Source organism: Tympanuchus pallidicinctus, unplaced genomic scaffold (assembly GCF_026119805.1).
Source record: "Tympanuchus pallidicinctus isolate F22 unplaced genomic scaffold, pur_lepc_1.0 scaffold21, whole genome shotgun sequence".
NCBI classification, from domain to species: Eukaryota; Metazoa; Chordata; class Aves; order Galliformes; family Phasianidae; genus Tympanuchus; species Tympanuchus pallidicinctus.
The window spans coordinates 463,707-485,808 of NW_026294733.1; the positions used below are offsets into that span (position 1 = coordinate 463,707).

The following is a 22,102-nucleotide window of genomic DNA, read 5'->3' on the forward strand; positions in this document are numbered from 1 at the left end:
TTGTTTGCCCCCAGAATGCCTGAGCAGATCCTTGCAGCAGCTTCATGTCTATCCAACAGTAAATCACTCCAGAGCAGTGAGGCCTCTGTCCCCACAAGAGGAAAATTTAGTGGCTGTTGCTGAAGTAATCACTGCCTCGTTGGTTATCAGCCCATCCTTGTTGTGGGCGGTGTCTGATCTCCTGCTGGAATGCAGCAATGTAAGAAGCATCAGCATGCATCCTGAATATCTCTTGAGCTCCCCGGGCCCAGATGGTGCCTGGGTTTTTGCTCCTGAGCACAGCTCTGTTTGCCCCAGAGGTTCCCCCTCAGCCTGGGGCTGGCTGGAGCTCCTCAGGAGAGACTCGGTGCCCGGTTTGGGTCCCCCTCAGCCAGCCCAGTTCACTTCTGGATTTGGCTTCAGGCCTCAGCTACGCTCCCTGTCCTGCTTCGGGCGCCATCGTGGCTTCCCAGGGTTACCCTGCTCAGCTCAGTGGCCACAGTGGGTAAGACACAACCCAATCCCAACGCAGCCCAAACTCAACTCAGCCCAACCCCAACCTCAGCTCTAAACCCAACCCCAACATCAATGCAACCCAACCCCAACGTAACTCAACTCGCACCCCGCAGCATCCCAGCCCCAGCAGCCACTTCCGGCACTACATTTCCCAGGAGGCCGCGCGGCCGGAAGCGGACGTGACGTCGCTCAGCGCGGCACGCGGCGCCCGGGGCAGCGCGGAGCTGGGCCGCGCCATGGCGGCGGAGGGCCGCGGGCGACGGGAGCTGCTGGCCCTCATCCACCAGCACCTCCTGCGCACCGGCTACGCGCGGGCGGCCCGCGAACTGCAGGCGCAGCTCGGACAGGTAAAAGGGCCGGGCCGGCTTCGATTGGGCTGCGCTCGCCGTGGGCCCGCGGGGCGGCGCGGTGCCGCGCGTGTGGGGCCGGGCTCACGGGCAGGGTCTGTGCGCGGGGTTCGCGTGGTCCGGGGCGGCATCGTGGGGTGCTGGGAGCAGAACCGGGGGCTGACGCGTGTTCTCTGCCCCTCAGAAGTTGCTCCCGTCCCTGGCAACGTCGCTGGAGGAGATCTTCACGCACTGGGAGAAGTGAGTGGGGAGGGAGGGGGCCGGGCCGGGGGACACGTGTGTCCGTGATTTGCGGGGCTTCCCCTTTGTGTGGTGGCTGTGGTCGGCAGCCTTCCTCCTATCCTGGTTTCACGTGGTAACGTTTCCTTAGCTTAGGGATAAGTTGTTGCTTAGTTTTGAGATGCTGTTGATGCTGGGATCAGAGGCGTGCTTTGCTTTCCCCGTCTCTGTTTCAGTTCCCTTACCAAGCCACGTGCTTTACACGTGCCTATTGACTGCAGGCAGAGTGAGCTGCACATGGAGAATGGGCAGAGACTCACAGTGCCCTAAGCAAAGCACAGGTAGCACCTGTATCTACCTGAAAAGACCTTATAATCATTTGAGTTGGAAGGGACCCTTAGTAACCAACTGATCCAACTCTCCTGCAGTGAACAGGGATACCCACAGCTCCATCAGGTTGTTCAGAGTTTGATTCAGTCTGACACAGAATGTCTCCAGGGATGGGACATCCACTGCCTCTCTGGGCAGCAAAGGATCTCCTGCTTCCAGCCAACCCTCTCATGCCCGTACTTGTCCATCCCAGTGACTTCTCACATCATTTTCCAACTGAGTGCTTCCTGTGAACATCTGCAGCACGAAGCCTCCAGCTGTGTGCAGTGAAATATTATTTGTTCTCACCCTCTGCACTTTGATGCAGAGCTTGGTGCCTGTGCTGAGAAGTGATTGAGTGAAAGCATTCCTTTGGCTGTACCCCAGCCCTGGGAAGCAGGCGTTTGCTGAAGAGGTGTCTCCTGCTAGGATGCCTCATGCCTTGGTCTTGTTGCTGCAAGAGCAGGAGAAAGCTGGATCTACATAAGAAAGGAGTAGTGTAAGAACCAGGATTTACAGTTCCTGCCTCCATCAATATTTTGCTTTCTTGGGTGTTGATGCCAACCTTCTTCTGTGCCTGTTGTCATATTACTTTTAAACCCAAGGGATGACAGGGCTTTCACACTGTCTGATTCCTTGTTCTCTGGTGTCACCCTTACCTTCTGATTCCACACCACAAGTAAGCCTTTTATTCCTTGCTGGCCCTTGCTATGTCTTCTACATGAGGGATGTGTTGACTTGTGGTTTAATTTATCCAGAAAGTGTCCTGCTTGGCTCAAATGCACTTGCCTGGGTGAGCTGTGATCCTCTAGTCTTGTCACTTCATAGGCTAGAAAATACCTTTCCTCAGACTGTGCTGCAGCTCCTTCCCATCTGACTGAGACCATCCTCTGTGCTGTATTCCAGAAACTCTTTTCAAAGCCAGCCTGGTAGCTGGCATTTGCAGTTTAGGAGCGGCCTTCCTGCTGGACCTGTTTGTTACTGGGAGATGCTGGGTGGGTGAGGGAGGCTGCAGAGCTGCTGAAGTGGTGGGAATGCTGAACAGGTTCAGCCCTGTGCAGGAGGAGTACATGCAGCCCCCAAAGGCTGCTGCAAAACGAGCACCTGAGGTCACCGCTGCTCTCCTGCATGCGATGTATGGAACGCCTGGTCACACGTGGCAAATTCTTGGAGTGATTTCTGTTGTATTACCAGCTGCTGACAAATTGGGCAGGCATTCCTCCCCTCCTTGGGAGCTGTAGAAGAATGACACTTATTTGTCCTCCGGCTTAAGGCTGGCCTGAGAGTGGATGATGTTAAATTTTCCTATTTGTTCTTCATATTTCCCTTTTTTTTTTTTTTTTGACACAAAATCCATTCCCCTTAGAACTCCTTCAAAAGCCAGGAGAAGAAAGCTGAGCGATGAGGAGGCGGCCATCCCAGAAAAGATCAGAGTTCCTGATCCTGTGAGCAGCTCTGAAAGCTCAGAGAAAGAAGAGGATGAGAAAGAGAAGACGAAAACTGGAAATGGTAAGAGCCTGTAAACTCCCTGAATTTCACAGAGTAATAGTGAGGGGTTCTGTGGAGCAGTTCAGTTTGCTTGGCTAGAGAGAATGCTTGTAAATCAATGGCTACTCCCTCATGTTCTTAGGACAACAGATTCATCACATTTATCAGATTTATCTCATGTAGAGTTTTTGAAGAGCACAGATGTATGCTGAGGCCAACAAAAACCTTCTATGATTCACTGGGAAGGGATTGGATACTGTAACTTGGGTGAAGCCTCGGGAAATAAGCCCCAGCTGTCTGCTTGGCCAGCAAAGAAAGGTATTTTCACAGATGAGGGAAGGACCTTTTTATTTGGTCTGGACAGCCCTTGTGCTGTTGACATGGGAGGCATTGGCTTGTGCAGCCTAACAAAAGCCCACGTGCCTCAGGTGTTTTAGCTCAATCTCATCTGCTGTAATACATCCCCTGGAACTGTGCAGATCGTGTCTTGGCTGTGGTAGAAGCAAGGCACCTACGTGTTGCAGGAGTAGTGGCTGTGGATCTGAGGCAGGTGTAAAGATGGGCTCTGCCCTGCCTGCTGGGAGCCTTTGCAGAACAGGGACTGTTCTGATGTGAGGAGGTCTGTCTTCATTTCTCTGTGTCTCTCCTGTGCAGTAACCAGCATTTCCCCAGTCAAAAACTCAGCAGTGAATGTAGAAAGCAGTGAAGATGATGACTCCTCATCAGAAGAGGAAACGCCAAGTGGAAAAGGTGCAATTACGGTAAGGGGATGCTGTCTCCTAAGTGTTAGAACTTGTCCAGATGCAAAATTGCTGCTTTGAGGTAATGCTGTGTCCAGTTTAACCCCTCATTTTTTCTATAGACTTCGAATTTCTTTTGTTTTCTGTAGGTGACACCAGCTGCGGTGAGTGGCAAAGCTGCCAACTCCTTGCATTCTCCTGTTAAACCCACTGCTCCAGGCAGTAAAGTAGCAGCGTCCTCTGCTGCAAACAGAACTGTGCTCTCAAATAAGCAGCAGCCCAGTGCATCAGTTGCGACCCCAGCCAAGGCTGGGCAGAAACTGCCTGGTCCTGGGAAACCTGGACGAGCTGTAGCAGCCGTGAGCCAAGCAGTACAAAGCAAAGCTCCAGTAACGACCAAAGCACCGGAAAGCTGCAGCAGCAGCTCATCAGAGAGTGAGGAGGAAAAGGAGACACCAACTGTGAAGGCCTCAGCCCCCAAAGTGGGTAAGGAGCCTGCAGGGCAGAGTGAATGCGTGTGTTGTGCTCTGCTTTCACCACAGATCAGATCCCTGCCATATCATAGCACGTTGCTTTCAGTTCCCTTGCTGGAAAGCTCAAAGCAGTTGCTCCTGGGGAGACTGCAAGAATACTGCAAAGCAGGCAGCTCTGGAGCTCTGTGGGATGAATCCAGCATGCTTGCTTCCATTTTGAGTAGCAGATGTTGTGCTAAGGAGTCTGTCTGCATCTCTGTCAGCATTGTGCTCTATAGGGCTGGAGGTGAATGTAGCATATCTGAACAAGATGCAGCACTGATGCAGTAGACACTTCCAGCTTTGAAGAGAGGCACTTGAGCATCTTTGGTTGCTATTGCAAAGTGATTATTTTAGGGTATTTTGTTGTCTTTAGGGGGGAATCTCTTTTACTGCTTTGTTTGTTGGGGGTGAGGAATGTGTTGCAAAAGCTCTTCAAATGGTCCTTCTCTTGACTTTTTTCAGAGGAGGTTCAGCCAGGCTAGGGTGCCCCTGCAGGGAGCTGTGTGTAGCTGGACGACTCCCTGCATGATCAGAGAGAAGTCAGAAAGGGATTTCTCATCTGCCTGTATTTGGGGGAGCTGTGTTTGTGGGTAGATGCTTGCCTGGAGAAGCAGTTGCTAGCAGGCAGCTGATGCTTTTGGAAAGACTAGGCTCTCTTCCCTGCAAATCTCTCTCACTGCTGCTTGTTTTGTTTTCCGGACTTCAAAAGCTGCATTAGCATCGTGCTCAGGGAGCTGAGAGCAGGCAGCAGCTGTGTTGTCTCCCTTCTCATGTTTCAGAGCTGAAGCAGGCAGCTGGGGAAGCTGAGAGCAGCAGTGAGGAATCAAGTGATGAGACATCATCTGAGGAGGAGCTTGCGACCACAGCAGTCCAGGTAACCTCTCAGAGTCTTCGTCCCCAAGAAATCAATTCCCTTCTCTTGAAAGGGAGAGAAAGTGCTGCAGTGCTCAGTTCTCTGAGAACATCCCTTTCATCTCTGGATGCATAAAATCCCCAAATCCAAGACCACAGAAACATGATGTGTAGCTGAGAGCTCCACTAATCTCTGTCAGCAGCAAATGCTTCATTCCAATTCCTCCCAGTGCCTGAAGTGGAAGGAGATTCTTTGATCTGTAGGAAGTGATTAAGCACAACTGTACAGATGTGACTTGCAGAAGGAGGACAGGTTAGCCAGGCTGTCTATGGACAAGTGGCTTGCTTCAAGTGCTCAGTTTTGTAGTCTGAACGAGCCTTTCCTGATCAAAGGCAGTGTGGTGACCTTGCTTAATACAGATTCTGCAATTACGACAGAGCCAGTTCTTCTCTCCTAAGTGTGTAAGAGTCTCCTTTTTCTTCCTCCTGTTCCCAGGCACAACCAGCTGTTAAAGCAGTGCAGGTTAATTCAACACCTGTGAAGAGTGCACCTGCTACTTCAGTGTCCACCAAGAAGGGCAGCACAGTGAAGCAAAAAGCAGTGACACCAAACCAGACTGAGCATGGCTCCGAAACGGCTCCAGTGGCTGCAAAGCCTGATGACACCTCAGAGAGCAGCGACTCATCAGACAGTGGAAATGAGGAGCCTCCATCAGTAACCCAGGTGCATCTGTCTGACACTGTCCTTGCATGCCTCTCCAAGGCTGGGAATTGCCATGGTTGGATTTGTCTTTCAGCTATAAGTTACAATAAATGGCATATAATTTGGCAAGCTAGCACAGCTTAGCTTCCTTCCTGTGGAGAGATCTCCAACTTGCGTTAGAGGTGACTGGTAATACCAGAAGGCTGATGAAGAATGTCTGGTCTTATTTCCTTATCTTGGGATGCTGTCCCCAGGCAGCTGGGTGAAAGGATTGCTTGTCTCTTCTTCCAGCTGCTGACCTTCCTTCAGCATTTGTCTATCCCAGGGGGCTCTGAAATCTTTCCTTGATTACAGTCTGAGGAGATTAATTATGCAACCATGGAATTTGCCTTCTTTCACACTGTCCTTTCTTGTCTTGTCCAGTCAAAGCCATCTTTAAAAACCTCCCAAGCCATCCTATCCCCAGTGAAAACCACACCAGCAGCATCACTCTCCAGCAAAGCGGCTCCAGCAAAAACACTTCCACTGTCCCAAGGGAAGCAAGCACCAAAAACAGCAGTGCTAAAGCAAGCTAAAGCCACGCCAGGAAGGACTGCTGCTCCTGCAAAGCCAGCTGAAAGTACAAACCCGGCAGAGAGCACTGACTCTTCAGGCAGTGAAGAGGAGGATCTGCCTGTGCCTGTCAGCCAGAAGGTGGGTGATGGTGCTTTCAGCTCACACGGGCTGCACAAAGCAGTTGTTCAGCCATTAAATGCTACCACTGATCAGTTCAGGTTGATGATTAGACTTGATGATCTTGAAGGTCTCTTCCAACCTAAATGATTGCATGATTCCTAAGGATTCCCAGGATCTTCCATGCGGGACACCATTGCAAGAGCTGTTGGAAAACACAAGCTCAGCTGAGGAGCAGTGTCCCAGCAGCAGCATCTGTGTGTAGGGAATAGATGCCAAGTGCCTCTTGGGAACTAGTCTGATTCTGACTGATTCATTGCAATTGTGCCTTCCCCCTCTGGAGTGGGCCTTGTGAGGGGTTGTCAGTGGTTTGGTCTTGCTTGATTCTCCTGTGCTATGCAGTTGTTTTAGAACTCTCTCAGGAGCACTCAGACTAAAGGCAAATCCCTTTGCGAAAGCATCCTCAGCTGTGAGAGCATCCTTAAGTCCATTGTATGGATTCTCACTGCATTGACTCTGAGCTGCAGAGCCTTTTGGGCAGCGCCCTGAAAACAGTGTTTTGGAGATGCTAGTTATTATCTGCTGGGGAGGAAGGGAATCCAGGGGCAGAGCCTCACATGTCCTTACAAGGAGGCTCTTTGTCAACCTGTCCTTTCAGGATTGACAGGCAGGAACCAGAGAGGCTCTGTATTTTTTGTCTTTATAGCCTTGGTCTGCTGAGGTGGGTGGAGGGGGATGCTTCTCTAACAGTTGGCTCTGTGCTGCTCTCTTCCTGCATTATTATACATAAAGATTCAGCTTTGAGTGGCAGGAGCAGCTATCTTGATAGCTGGGTTTATAATCAATGAATATACAGATGTTATAATTATGAAATAAACAAGAGAGTTTGGCTAAGCAGTCATTATACCAAAAAGAGAATAAATAAGAGTGCTTACCTTTGTCCTGGGCTTGCTGTAAAACTCCAAAGGAGGGATCTCTAGAAAGAGGTCCTTCCCCACTGGTAGTCAGCTCTTATAAGGGTCTAGCAGAGGTGGAGCCAGGCTTCACCCCTTCCAGCAGCACAGGTGAATTGCCTTCACCTGTGCTCCCAGGGCTGACTCATTGCTCACCTCAGGTGATCAATCAGAGGTTCAGGCTGTGATTCAGCAGCTCCCATACACTGGGCTATGAAGGATTCACTGTAAAACTATTGAGACTCATCCATTCTAGCAGGGGTGCCGTTGAAGGACAGACTGGGGTGGCTTTATTTTCCCCCTGTGCTGGGTTGAAGCTGGCAGCAGCAAGTACTGTCTTGCCAGTGGCTTTTTAACCACTTCAGCATCTTCCCTCTTGCAAAGTGGCAATTACCCTTCACTAAACGTAGTTAGCAAAGAAGAGCTTGTCATCAAGGGAGCTCTATTTTTGCCAAACAGGCTGTTTCTTCTTGTGTCAGTAGCCTGAAGACAGGGACCTTAAGTGAAGCCTGAAGATTAAACCATTAGGTTTAGCTGTGTCCACAGTCCTGTCCTCCCTGTCAAACTCTTAGCTCATCTTCACCATCTGCTACTTGGGCATATGCTAACCACTGACTTGCTGTATCCTGCAACTTCCTCTGGCTTCTGTGCAAGATCCAAACAGATACAGAGCGTTGGAAGCTGCTTCATCTTTCCCTGTGGGGGTGGATTAGCACAATTAAAATGAACATCATGCCTAAATGGAACTGCTTAATTGGTATGTTTACCCCTGAAGACTCAGGAATATTTAGTCAAAGAAGTTGACAAGGTGTTTGCTTATTTTTGGAGGGGAGGTTGGTGGTGGGGGGACAGAACAGACTGACCTTAAAGAGCAGATGAGCTGCCTTTCTTTTGGAAATGTCAGTTCTGCTCTGCTTTCCTCTCTCCTTAACACTGTGGGCCAAAGATGGCACACAAGCCCACTGTGGACAGGCTTCTTTTTCTGCTTACCAGGACGGGGTGTGAGCTGCATAAAGACACGTGCTGGGAACTTGTGTCACTCCTGAGCATCCCAAAGAAACCTACACAGACTGTGCTGGTGGAAGTTGTATCTGCAGGTTTTTGTCTTAAACTGAAGGTCCTGTGCAGGAAGGCCAGATCTCCCATGAGCTGGAAAGTCTTTCCCTCCCCGAATCCTGTCCCTGTGCTCACTTGCAGATGTCAGTACTCCCTTCACTGTGTCGTGACACAGCTGAGCTATTGATTTCAGTCCTGATACGCTGGTGGCACTTCTATGGAGGAATGTGATTGTTACAGTTTGCTCATTGCACGTGGCTTGGCGTTGCTTCCCCCTCTTGTCATGCAGAGCTGCATGATGCAAATGGACCCAGTGGAGTGACAGATGGGTTGTGCAGGAGCTGAGTCATCACTGGTACTGATCCACAGGCAGCTCCTGGTTTGGGGACTGAAGAAGGAGCAGGAAAAATGATTTCCTCTTGAGTTATTTTCCTCCTCTCTGAGTTACTGCAGTACCCGTGACTCTAAGCTGTCAGAACCCCCTGCCTGTGTTACTCTGCTCAGCCACGCTGCTGGCCTGATTCTGTCTGGAGCCATGCCATGGGACGTGGTGGCCGTCAGCCATCTGGCAGTGACCAGGATCAGGTGGATGGAGGGACCTTGGCTTCTGCCCAGGAATATGTGAGGAATCCCAGGGCTGTATAAAGGCTTATAGTGGTTTCTCTGTGGATGCTGTGTTTGTTCAGTGCCAGGATTCCTCCATCTAGTTCTTCCACAGGTCTTTTCTAATCTCTTCTGAAGTTAGAAGGCAAAGCAGCCCTCCTGCACGGGGATAAGCCAGTCCTGGTGCTGTGAAGGTCTTAAAAGGGAGCAACTGGGGTTTGATCTCGATGGATTTTTGCTTTGCACAGCACTGCCTGGGAAGGAAAGGGAATGGAGCTAATGCATTCATGTAGACCATGTGAATTCTAGTGCTGTCTTCAAGCACTTCTCTCTTCAGCACTGCAAGTCTGGCCTCTCTCCTGGAGATAGTGACTCACTGGAATCAAAACAAAACAGACAAGTGGGGTTTGCTGCCCCCCCCTCCCAAGTGCTTTTGGAGGTTTCTGTTTCTCTAAGCAGAGTCAAAATGTGCTTGGCTTGTTCCGAGTGCTGTTCTGTAATGGGATAAACATGCAGATGCTGTTGTCTGTTTAGTGTTTGGCTTGGAGATGATAAACACTGCCCCAGTGGCAGCCCTCTGTGGGGCTGTGCCAGGAAGCACGATAGGCTCCATCCTCCTGTGAGGCGGCTGGGCTGCTGCTCTCGGCTGCTGGCCATGGCTGGTGGAGGGCTGAGAGCAGGCAGGGCTGGGTTTGCAGCATCGCAGGACTGGGAAATGGGGATGGCAGGGGCTGTGCAGCAGGGCAGGAGTCTGTCTTACCCTCCTGCAGCAGAGCCCGAGGCACGGCACCAAGCAGTCTGTCAGCATGCAGGTTGAAGGGGGCTGCCTGCTCTGCAAAGCGTGATGCTGCTCTTTGGCAGAACAGCCCAAAGATGAGCCGTGAGCGGAGTAAACTGAGTGGGTGCAGAGCACTGTGAGCTTGGAGAGTATCTGCGGGTGCTGCAGCTACCAGATCTCTCAGCAGGCACTCTCCCTCTGTCACTGCTAGCCTCCAGCAGTGTGCAGGAGGGACGTCTGCAGCCTTTTGCCCAAGCTGCTAGAGTACATCCCAGTTGAGTTGCAGGGTTCTTTTTTGTACTAATACCATATTCCTGGAACTGTGTTTCTTTTTTTGTTCAGAGGTTACCAGAACAGCCTGGGTCCGTTCCCAGCCAGAGCCAGGCTGCTAAAGCCACGACTCCTCAAAAGGCAGTGGGAAGCACCTTGAAGAATGAGAGCTCTGAAAGTGGAAGCAGCGACTCGTCTGACAGTGAGGAGGAGACTGCAGTGTCACAGATACAGCCTGCACACACTGCTGGTGAGTCTCATGTAGTGACCAGGATCCCTCGCCTTCATCCTCATGGTTTCCTTTTCTACCCTGCAAATGGAACCGCCTAGCCTGTTGATGATAACTCTTGTTTTCCATGGCTTTCCAGGACAACTCTTTCTCATAGTAACAATCTCACATGCCTTTTCTGCAGTGAAAAGCAATGCTACGCCCCAGCCAACAAGTGTGAAGAAAGCACTGGCACCCACACCAGCCCCAGCCCCAGTTCTGCGTATGGCCAGCAGTGATGACTCCAGCGAGGAGTCGGATTCTGATGAGGAAATAGTCCCTCCCACACAGGTAAAGAGCTGCTGACCTGCTGAGTGTGGGTGTGAGGAGGTATCTCAGGACTGTCAAAGGTAGTTGAGTGGGTGGTAGATGGTGCAAAGAAGAGCCCTTTTCTCAGCTGGATCAGGGTTTCTTGGCAGCATCCCTGGGGCTCAGTGACCCCATCTCTGGATGTGCATTTCGGCAAGCTTGGTGTACATGAGAGTAGTGAAGGGTGTGAATATTTTGGCAGGAACACGACTAGATGTGTGAGGCCAGAGCTCCTCTGGGTCTGTGTTCCTTTTGCCCTACTCCAGGGAGTTAAACAGACTGGAAAGGCAGCCAAGTCCTTGCAGGCAGAGTTTTTCCATGAGCTGGGTAGCTGGATTTCCCTGTTTCCTCCCAAACCCTTTGCAGGGGATGCAGCTGGTGCTTTTTGCTGCTTACCATGCCTCAGTTGGCTGGACAGATTGTGTTGAAGGGAGGCACAGTGCACTTGCTGCCTTTCAGCCAGAGGAAGTCAGACCCCTACTTTTGAGAGTGGAAATGACCCCGTATCTGTGCCAAAGGCACTCCTGAGTGTTCATGAAGCCAATCCCAGCTCTCAGCCGAGTCTCTTCATGCCATGTCTCTCTCTCCATGCTGGTACTATAGGGCTATAGCTGAGCTTTGTGGGGGCTTGAACTGCTTCTGCATGAAGTTATTCTGGGTGTCTCTGCACCCCTTAAGCCCAAGAAAAATCCATGTGAAAAAGCTTTCACTGTGGAGTGTGGTTGTCATTCCTACATGATGGGGGTTGCAGGAGCTGGAGAAAGGGCTGAGTGGCCAAGTGCACTTCTTGTCCTATTTGCCTACACGTACATATCCCCTTCTGGCCAGCACCCTTGCTGAGAAAGGGAGAAGAGGAGCATTCAAGGAAATCCTTCCCCATGTTGGCTATTGCTATGGCCAATGGAAAGGCTGCTTCCTACCCAACTGGTTGGCAAGCAGCCAGCCTGAGAGTCCTTGATTAAAGCTTTTTATTTATAATACCAAGACTATAAAATAATGCAGTTGCTGCAACTTGAGCTCTGTGCAAGACGGCTGAGAGCTCTCATTGGCAGTTCTCTGTTTTGTGCAGCGTTGCCTTCTTTTCTGAAAGCCAGATGTTGTGTGAGAAATGTCAGCCCACAAAGACCCAGCTTGTCAGAGATGGTGAGAGGGAGGGCTGCTCACGTAGCCTTATTTGTAACACAAACCAGGAGGCTGTGAGTTCCTTTGCTGCCCCTGCTGCCTCCTCTGCTGGGGTTTGTGTCTTGGACCTGATGTCAGTGTCTGATTTCCATGCCCGTGGCTCTTCTATTTTTAACTTCTCTTACGTTAAGTTTGATGAGGTGCTTCAAGTGTGAGGAAACACAACTGCTTCTTGTTAATTTGCTCTTTAATCCGTGACTTGCTTGTGGACCTGAAGGCAGATTTGACCTGCAGTTGGTGTCCTTGTTTTATCTCTGTTGCTAATTAACCCTGAATGTGTTGTACCAGTATGTAAGAGAGTCCAGGCGCCTGCTCTGCAAAATAGAGTCTGCAGTAACAATCTTGCTAGTGCTGCCCTGGATAGATATCTGTGCACATCGTACTCTGTCTGTGAGCCTTCTGTAGGGTTGCTTTTTTGGCACCAAGCTGATGCAGTAGGCACATGCAGGGCGCTGGCCATGCATGAGAGCTCACAGTAGACAAAGCTGACCAGTGAGGAAAGCAGAATAAGAGCATTAGAGCTGTGCTAGATGGAGGAGGTAGCAGTGGATTGGTGCTTCTGTCTGTTTTCTCTCCAAGTTGTGCTCTGTCCTATTTTTCTTTCATATCTATTTTAGACTCTATCCCAGCAGAACATCAAACCAACCAAGGTTTCAAGCACAGTGGCTGCCAAGGCTAATGCCACACCACCTTCGGGGAAGGGAATAAAAGCACCTCCTATCCCTTCAATTTCCAGAGTGTCTGAAAGCTCAAACAGTGATTCCTCAGAGAGCAGCACAGTGGTGGGAGAGGTAAAGACAGAGGAGATGAATGTGGGGAGCTTCCCTGGGGAGAGTGGGCAGAGGGGGTGAGCGAGCTGGAGCTTGAGGCTGGTGCATTGTCCTCTTCTGCAGGAGAATGCTCAGGAAGGGGGAAGATTGCTCTATTAAAATAGAGAACCACTGTTATTGCACTGATATTGCCAAGCCCAACTGTTCTAGGCTGCTCTGTCCAGTCATGGGCATGAGCAAATATTCCTTCTTCCATATGCATTTCATCTTTCTCTCCTTAGGCTGTTCCTCCTCCTTGCTTAAAGCAGACAACTCCCACGGGGAAAGCTCCTCCAGCCAGCCCTGCTGCCCCGCAGGCTGCTTCCATCCTGAGAAGCCCCACTGCCAAGTTGAAGAAGCCAGGCCTGCAGCCAGCACAGGATGCCAGGCTGAGCCAGACTGCACTGCTCACCCAAGCAGAGGAGAGCTTGGACAGCAGCAGTTCCTCTGACAGTGATGAGGAGACACCCAAGCAGCCTCCCAAACCTGGTCAGTTCTCCCAAAAAGATGCTCTCAGTGCTGTGGGCCAGGCCAGCTTTTTGTTCCCCTGTAGGAGGCATGGCTCCTTCACATTAGTGGTTGGAGAGTGATTTCTTCTCTCCAGCTCTGCAGAGGGCTTCCCTTTGTATGGAGAAGGCCTGATGGTGGCAATCCTCACGTGCTGGGTAGGTGAACTGGCCCTGAGTAAGCAGTGGTGGGTTTAATGGGGTGAACTGTGCTTCTCCAGCAGGGCTGCTGCAGAAACCAGGAGGGACTGAGCCAGATGACAGCTCCTCATCAGATTCCAGTGAGGATGAAGAGGCAGTATCACAGGTATTGTGCCTGAGCAGGCTGTGGGATCCATCTTGCAGCTGACTCCTGAGTAGCAGAGAAAAGGTTGTTTTCCACCATAGCAAATGGAAAGCTGGGGTAGGTTTGCTAGGAGGAAAGTGTAGTGCAGTGAGCAGGGCTTTCTTGTGTGGGAAGGCACAGGCTTTGAAATCTGGAATGCTTCCCCAGGCAGCCAAGCCTTGGGTTCAGAGCTTTCCCTGCAGATGGGAGGAGCTGGTGCCTAGCAAGGGTTAAAACAAGAGAACTGGTGCGTAGTTCCAATAGCAGCAGGATTTTTCCCCCTTTTTATTTGTAACTTAACCCCTGTCCAAACCATTAAATTCCCTGTGTAAGTAATGTGCAGGGCGTGCAGCACATCTGCAGTGCATTAGCTGTGCGTGGGTGCACGCTAATGGCCAGGAGCCTTCCCCAAGTCTGCTTTACTGGGTGGGAACAAAGGAGAGACCCTATCACCATCAGCTCTTGCTGTTGCAAGCTCAGGGTCTGTCTGTGCTAGCTCCCTCTCCTGGCAGCCCTGCCTTGCCACGGTCTCTCTGCAGAGCTGATTGAACCACGCATTATCACTCTGCAGGTGGCCAAAGTGGGGGCCCTTCACTTGGAGTGTGGGTACAATATCAACAGAGAGAGATCTATGTACCTGGTGTGAGGGATGCTGCTCTGCTGTGCTGTCTCCTCAGTGTGTCTGTGCTGTTTCAGTCCCTCCTCACAGGTTATGTGAGCCTCTCCAAGAGCCCAGCAGCACCTCAGACACCAAAGACGGTTCCCCCCCAGCCCGTAGGCAATGCAGGGCAAGGGAAAGCAGCTGTGAATGCCAACAGCTCCCTCGCCAAAGTCTCCACGAAAGCAGCCCCAGCTGACAGCTCCAGCAGTGACAGCAGTGACTCTGACACGGACGTCGAGCAGGTGTCTGCAAACCACAAAGCAGGTGGGTCCTTTGGCAAGGCTGGGAGTCTGCCTGGCACAGGAGCAGAGCTGTGTTGGCGCAGGAGAGTGACACTGGGACCAGGCTCTGCTCCCGTAGTGTCTCCACTGCAAAACCCAGCGTGGGGTGCTGCTGCCGTCTGCTGGCTTCCCCTGGCCATGACGCAGCTATCTCTGCTGTAGCTGGGATGGCCAGCAGATTTTTGCTTTGGAGGGAGAACTGGGTATTTGTCTTCAAATGCGTATTCCTCTGCTCTGCTAACTGTGGTGTGGGAATGCTCCCAGAGTTGTCATCTCTCTCGTCACTTTTTCTGCAGAAAGCAAACCTCCTCTGGGCCAGGAAGCCACAGGAGCATCCAACAAAGAGAAGGGGGCAGGAAAAACTGATGCAAGTCATGCCAACCCCAAGCATTCCCCATTCAAGAAAGCCCTGGCTGCGAAAGAGAATGATGTTGAGGCAAAAGAGACGCAAGCAAACCCATTGCCATCTGCACTGCTTTCAACCCCACAGCCAGAGGAGTCAAGTTTGGGGAGTAAAAGTGAGGTCACCACTGCTGCTGGAGTTCCTGCAGTGCAAACAGCAGAAGGGTTGGAAAAGAAGAAGAAAAAAAAAGAGAAAAAAGAGAAGAAGGAAAAGAAGAAAACTTCCTCCACAGCAGACAAGGCTGTGAAAACATCTAAAGGCAAAGACAAAGAGAACAAAAAGCAGAAAGCATCTCAGAAACGGAAACGGCCAGGAGAGGACGGGGCTGTAGGACAGCCCAAGGAAAAGAAGCGGAAAGGACAAGCTAACGAAGAAGTGCCCAAAAAGAAGAAAAAGAAAGCAGCTGATGACCCAGAGAAGCCGCCAGACAGCAAGGAAAAGAAAAAATCAAGTAAAAGTAAGTTTCCATGTTGTGTGGGGCTGCATTTGCAGTAGGTTCTTGCAGCTGATGGGTGCTCAGCCTCTGTTGCAGGGCAACCACCTTCCCATTAGCCTTGTCTCATTCCTTTCTGGCCCACTCAAAGCCAGTGCAAGATTTTCAACTCCCCATTTCAGTATTTTTTCTGCATTTTCAGCATCAGGTCATACTGCAGGCAGCCAGCTGGGCTCTCCTGCCTCTGTCCCACATCCAGCACAGCACGAACCATGTAATACTTGCACTGATCCTTGCTGTTTGCAGAGCAAACTGATGTCCCTATGCAGATGTCATGGGATGACCTGTCTCATGGTTTTCTCCTTTCCTGGCCTTTACTAGGGCTGGAAGTATCCAGCTCAGGGCTGGCAGAGGGTTGAGGTGAGTCTGTGCAACTGCCTGAGGCCTCCTTGTGCACCTTGTGATGCCTGCCCATCTGCACTGGGCTAACACGAGGGCATTTTTTTATCCTTTGCAGCTCAGAATCCATTTGCAAGTCATAGCTATTGTGGGCTTCTTCATGTGAGAGAAAGAAGATGGAATGGGTGGGCCAGATCTGCTGGGCTTTCTGTTCTGCAGAGATGCACCCCTTCATTTTGGAGGAGACAGCCTTGCCTGTCAGCCTCTGTGTGGGCTGTTGCACAGACATGCACTGGAGCTTCTTGGTACAGTCGTGCTCAGCTGAAACTTGTGTCCATCTGGTGCTGGTAGCTCCTCTTGCTTTGGTTTCTGGCACGTGCTCAGCTGCCCCAGCACTGAAACAGTTCCTCAGGGTGGTTGGACAGCAGCAAGTGGGAAGAAGGGCATCCTGCCTAATTCTGCCCACACGTGTGCAGGGATCAAACTAGTCAGGCCTGAGGGTACTGGGGTGGGCATGGCTTCCTTGTGGCGCAGCTCTGCTCTCACCCAGAGATACTGCCATGGATTGAATGTGATCAGAAACTCACCAGGAATGCCTCCTCCTCAACCAGCAGCTCTTCATGTCCCCTCACAGAGGTCTTAGTTGGCTTTTCTTTCCCAGAGAAAAAGACAGGAAAAGAAAAGAAGAACAAAAAGATGCCCACAGAAGGGGAGTCGGCAGCAGATAGCTTTGCTGAAGTTCACAAGAAGAAGAAGAAGGTATGTGGGAGACCTGGGGCAGGGTGCCATGGGAACAGCCATTCTGAGGAGCACTTGTAATGCTCATTCCTGCAGCATGTGTGGCTGGAGGGGAGCAGAGCCGTGTCCTGGCCTTGCTGACGGTACAGAGCCTCAGTACAAAAACCTGACCTCTGGTTGTTTGGCATTGGGGTAGATTGAAAAAAGGCTTTTTCCTGTATCCCCCAGGGAAGATACTTTCCCTTAAAAGGAACAGACCCTGAGGCCCTTTTGTTTTCAGGGAGCTTGCCTGAGTAAGAGCTCTTCCCTCACTGTCTGTTCATCTAGCTGTTGTCAGCAGGAACTGGAGCTCCTGAGGGCTTTGCAGGCTGTTGCATCCCTTGCCAACGGCTTGGAAAGGGTGGCAGAGAGACAGAGGGCGTTCCTTGTCATCGATCCGTCCTTGGCATCTGAGGAGCATCTGTGGCTGTTGGCTCTGCTCAGTACTCCGTGTCTGTGATGCAGATACACTGATTTATTTTTTACCCTTTCCTTTTTAGAAGAAGAAAACAGCTGAGCCGGAAGGATTGTTGTGAGAAGGTACATGGCCCGTGGGAACTATCAGTCGGTACCTCTGAGCGGCGGTAACCTTGGCCAAATTCAGTGCTCCTGAGCCAGTCTTGGGAAGACCTTGTGTCCTCTAACCACCCACTGTGTGAGGCAGCCTGGCCCTGTATTAGAGAGCCAGGGAGTGGAACAGAATAAGGGAAGTCATACAGAAGCGTGCTGGCTTCTCTGGATGTTTGACCTCAACTCTTTAGCTGCTGAAATCCGGATGCCCAGCCTAGATGTTGCTGTCCTCTGTCACCAGCAGAGATAAGTGGCCTCTGGCAGCGTCTGTCTGTCCTGGCTGACCACAGGGAGCTTGGAAAAGTCATGTGGATGAGCTGGTGAAGTTCTGGCCATCTGGAAGTGGACCAGATGAATCTGCCTCCACTCTGCTCAGCTGTACGGCTGTTCTCTTCACTATCCCTAATTCTCTTAACTCCTTTCCCCAAAGGTACCGCATCCCTGTGATTAAGGATTTATGGGTGAAGATCAAACAGAAGAGTGGAAAAGGAAGCTCATCAGCAGAATTCCCACTTCTTTTTCTTTTATAAATAATAATTTATATCTTCTTTTAACTGTGACTTTTAGAGCAGAGTGACGTAACTTTCTGCCTCCTGTCCTGCTGGGGCCCAGAGCTGTGTTTATTGCCCTCCCTGACAGCTCACGTGCTGCACTAAGAACCGAACCGAGGGAGGTGGTTTGACCAGAGAAGAGCCTGCAGAAACTGCTTTCCTCCTAGCTGACGCCCAGCCACCTTTTTTCTCTTCACAGAGTTATATTTTTAAGAGAAACTTCTACTCTCTTTTTTCCTTCTGTGATTTGTGGTGTCAGACCTTTTACTACCTATGGAAGGGAGCTCTTTGGGTTTAGTTTTTGTTCTAACAAACACTGACGGCAATAGTTATTGTGTCCCTGGAGTTGCACTGAACAGCTGCGTCCACAGCTGTTCTCAGCCAAGGCTGCATTTTTTTGTTTCTTTTTTTTTTTATGGAATACAGAATAAAAGAGGAACGGTGAGACTTTCCTTCAGCTGCATCTGAGGGACAGGGGTAGGAAGGCCTTTGGGTTGGGGCTGAGCTGGCTGGGGACAGGAGCTGACTCCAGAGGATGCTGCAGGTAGGAGGGGAGCACCCAGCATCTAAACCAGGCTCTTGGGCACATTTTCAGCCCCTGGGGGGAACTGCATTGCTTTCTGCAATGTCAGTGGTGAGGAAGAAGAGGGAGCAGACCCTTCTGGCTAGGGCCAGTAGCACGGTAAGGGACAGGAATGCAGAGCTCAGCAGTTTTCTTCCCTTTTCTTTCTTTTTTTCCCCCTGAAATTGAATTTATTTTTAATGGTTGCAACCCAGTTGGCATTACTGCACCACTTGAGTTGCTTACAAGGCTTTCATATTGAAAAGTTTATTTGAAATAATTAGCTTCTGTTTTCATTTGTAAAGAAAGTATTGGATATGTGCAGAAAAACTCAAACACCCCCTCCCTCCAAGGTGAGCTCCTCTTCCCCTTGCTGCCCCCTGTGGCTGTTCCTCAGATGAAAGTTGAGCATCTATCTCTACTACAGTCTTGAAAAAAACCAGAAATAAAACCCAAGAAAGATGAAGGAAGGTTTAAAGGTTTAGTACTCTTAACAGGGCTCCAACCTACAGGGGTTAGATAAGCTCAGGGAGGTTCTTTTGCTGCTTTTAATGTTTGTTCAGTGAAAGAAAGCATTAGTGGCTCATTCTTCAGCAGGGGTGATCTCTGCATTGCTGGGAGAGGTGTCCTGGGGGGAACAGGAGAAGGCTGGGAGCCAGGTGGTGTCCCTCACACAGTGCCAGTTGCAGCTCACATCCCAACAGCAAAAACAACTGGGGCTGCCAGAGCCGAAATCATTTTCCAGCTCTACCCCCCGGGTCAGTAAATGGAGCAGTCACACTGCAGCCCCAACCAACTGGGGTCCACCCCAGGTCCTGTCCTGCAGCAGGGGAATGGATGTAACTGAGGTCAGGGCAGGAGCTCTAATTGTCTTTGGGAAAGCAAGGTAAGAGCAGAAAAATGGAGCAAAAAAGGTGGGCTGAGATGCTGAAGGCTGGATGGGCATCCACAGGCGTCCTCTTCTACTTGGCTGATTTGAAGGGAAGAGAGGAGGGAGTCACCAGCTGGCTCTGAGTCCAGAGAGCCTTGTGCCCCTGTATCAGCGTGCTGCCAGCAGCCCTGCTGTGGGGAACTGGCAGAGCAGAGCTCCTCCAACCCCCTGCAGCACATCAGTCCCAGGGCTTCTTACCTTTCAGCATGTCCACCCCGGAGAAGATCATCTCCTCAGGCTCTGTCGGGGTGGGTGCTGCAAAAGGACAGCAGCAGCTCAGTGCCACGGCCTCATCCCTCACCTCACCCAGGATGGTGAGCGGTCAATTTTGCCCCCTCCTTGGCTCTCAGTTGCCCCAGCCCTGGGCCCCTTCTCTCCCTGCCTGTTGCTCCTCCCGCCACCTACCCGAGCAGTCCAGCTCTCCCCGGGTGACAGTGCCCTCAATCCTGGTGCCATTTTTGTAGCAGCACCAGCAGTAGCCTATGCTGGCAAAGCACTGCTTGGGCAGGTAGTCGCCGTTCTCATCGCACTCGGGGCGGAAGCGACCCGGATGGACACCACCAAAACTGGCCTCTGCCTGGCACTTAGTTTGCACTAGGGTAACAAAAACAAACGGGACAGGGTGAGCACCTGGGACCTCAGGGCACGTGGAAGATCCTATTAGGGAAACCAGCAGCAAAACGCTGCCTTGCTCAGGTGTGTCACTTCATTGGATTTCCCCAAGGAAACCCATCTACCTTAATGAGAGCCAAGGGTAACGATCTCCCTGAAGGGTGATAGTGACAGAGAGGGTTGGAAGTGGTGCTTTGGATTTTGGGACATTGCTGTTTCCAAAGGCCTCCAGCAGGAGGCTCAAGGAAGAAGAGGCCCTAAAGAGGGCAGGGGACAGCAGTGTCACTGCCGTGGGGGTACACTACTCCCAAAGTCTCAGCCCTGACCTGCAGCACCCACACCCCGATACCTTTCTCTGCTGGGATTGCATTCTTCTCCTCCACCTCAGGGCCTTTGGCCATTTCAAAGAGCAGCCACTTGTGCATCCAGGCCTCAAAATCCTGAGGAAAGGGAAGCAGAGGGTGAATATGGAGAGGTCCTGAGCCCAGCAGGCAACCGGCCCACCAAGCGCCAACAGGACTCACTCCTGGAAGGGATGGGTAGGAGAGAACCAGCCCTCACCTGCCAGTCCATAGCACTCATGGTCTTCTTCAGACGCTTCATGTTGCCCAGCATGTCGTCGTTCAGCTCTGGGAATGTCTTCCTGGGGTCTGCTTTCTGCAGAGTGAATATTGCAGTGAGAGATGGCAAAGGAAAACAAGGAGATAAGGCAGGAGGGAGCACTGCTTCTATAAGCACTGCTGGGACCAGAACTCTACCAGCACGGAGGCCCAGGGAGCTCAAAGCATGCAGTCTCATTACCTCCTGCAGAGCAGAGGGCAGCTGTGGAGCTCAGGTGGGTGGAAGAGCTTACCAGCAGCAGGTGCCTGACTTGATCCTCAGTCTTGTTGCTGCGGGGTTTCATGGCCTCCACGGGCTGCAGAGAAAAATCACAGAATGGTTGGGTTGGAAGGGACCTCGCAGGCCATCCTGATCCTGTTCCAACCCCTTGCTGAGGGGGCACCTCTTACCATGTTACCAACAGAGGGGGCAAGAGGCAGCACCCTCATGGCCATGGGCACGTTCATCATGGACATCGCCATCTTGTTTGCTGGCTGGGTGCCTGCCAAGGACAGAACAGTGTGAGGGGCACGGCCAAGCAGGGTAGCTCTGGCTTCCACCAAGCCCTCAGTATGTCCTGGGGTTGGTGGTCTAGCAGGACCCAGTGCCCATCCCCAGCCCTGATGATGCTACTGACTGGTGGGCATCCTCCTCTGCAGCGACTCCAGCTTCAGGCTCTGCGAGGTCTTGGTCAGCTTGCTGATCTGCCCGCTCTGCTGGTACACATAGTACACAGTGACGGCCTGGCCAGCGATCAGCAGGGCCACCAGGATGGACACCGCCGACAGCGCGGTTCTGCGGCCGAGGGAGGACCTGCGGGACAGGAGAGGGAGCGCTTGTGGGGCCAAACACCAAAACAAGGTGCCCTATGGTCCCCAAGCCCCACGGTGCCACTGAACCCAGACTGCTCTGAGCAGCGCACCCAGAGAAACACAGATCTCTTCTAAACGATGAGCGTGACATCAGCGCTTGGGTGGCTGCCACGCACTGGGAACCGAAACCACAGCTGTGAGCAGAGGGGCTCGGCCACGTGCGCAGGGCTGAAGGGTTGCAATTGCACATGGCCACCAAAGAAAGGCAAAGGAAATAGAAAACGTCTCCTTGGCGTGGCTCTGAGCTGTGTCCTGCCCCCGGGAGCCAGCCCTGCACTATGGAATAAGGCACCTACAGGTGCTGCCCGGCAGAGTCTGGACCTGGCCATGCTGCCAGCCTGTCTGCCCAGAGACTGATGATGTCAGTGCTGCTGGGATTTTTGATTGGCTGGAAGTGTTCGAGGTGACCCCCCCACCACCACTCCCACACCCAGCACAAAGAGTTTGGGACACAGAGGGTGGCTGGGACATGGGGGTGCTGTAGCATTCCAGCAGGACCCTGCAGCCATGCTGCATCCCCACCCACTCCATACAGCCAAGCTTGCAGTCCATCAGTTGGGCTGTGCCCCCCACCCACTCATAACCACAACACGAGCATATCTGCCCCACAGCCGTGCTGAGTGATCCCCCACGCACCCCATAACCGTGACACAAACCTGCCCACCCCACAGCCACGCCATGCCCCAACCACCCCACAGCCGCTCTGCGACCCCCTCGACCCCACAGCCACACAGTACCCACTCTCAGCCCCACGCAGCACAACTCCTCCACCCCACAGTCACACTGTGTGCTCCCCACTCCCCCCACCCATGTCCCTGTGGTGGCACCTCTCGTTGTTCCCAACAGGGAGCACCCCACTGCTGCTATCGGAGGAGATGAGGTCCCGCTGCTCCTCAGCCATGGTTGCACCACTGCTGCCCGATGGGGAAATGAGAGCCCCACAAACTGCTGCTGGAAATACCCCAACTAAGCACCCCCCGCCCTGCCACCC

General features: G+C 51.9%; 2 protein-coding genes across 3 annotated transcripts; one reads left to right on the forward strand and one right to left on the reverse strand.

The window, feature by feature from the left end:
• Window positions 1-689: 689 nt before the first annotated feature.
• On the forward strand, window positions 690-17,979 carry TCOF1 (treacle ribosome biogenesis factor 1). Its single transcript, XM_052684960.1, has 16 exons — window positions 690-842; window positions 1,027-1,082; window positions 2,797-2,939; window positions 3,573-3,679; window positions 3,808-4,144; window positions 4,953-5,047; window positions 5,522-5,749; window positions 6,152-6,421; window positions 10,133-10,310; window positions 10,474-10,619; window positions 12,871-13,117; window positions 13,359-13,441; window positions 14,156-14,384; window positions 14,698-15,261; window positions 16,298-16,395; window positions 16,914-17,979. The coding sequence occupies exons 1-16, from the start codon at window positions 732-734 to the stop codon at window positions 16,947-16,949; spliced, it is 2,928 nt and encodes a 975-aa protein (XP_052540920.1). The 5' UTR covers window positions 690-731; the 3' UTR covers window positions 16,950-17,979.
• A 584-nt stretch (window positions 17,980-18,563) lies between these two features.
• Window positions 18,564-22,081, reverse strand: CD74 (CD74 molecule). Of its 2 annotated transcripts, XM_052684968.1 has the most exons (9): window positions 21,939-22,081; window positions 20,877-21,052; window positions 20,650-20,741; window positions 20,493-20,555; window positions 20,201-20,296; window positions 19,989-20,079; window positions 19,433-19,621; window positions 19,226-19,282; window positions 18,564-19,066 (listed from the first exon to the last, which is right to left on the reverse strand). In XM_052684968.1, the coding sequence occupies exons 1-9, from the start codon at window positions 22,010-22,012 to the stop codon at window positions 19,059-19,061; spliced, it is 846 nt and encodes a 281-aa protein (XP_052540928.1). In that variant the 5' UTR covers window positions 22,013-22,081; the 3' UTR covers window positions 18,564-19,058. The 2 variants fall into 2 exon arrangements, with proteins under 2 accessions (XP_052540928.1, XP_052540929.1); XM_052684969.1 differs by lacking the exon at window positions 19,433-19,621.
• Between the last annotated feature and the right edge of the window lie 21 nt (window positions 22,082-22,102).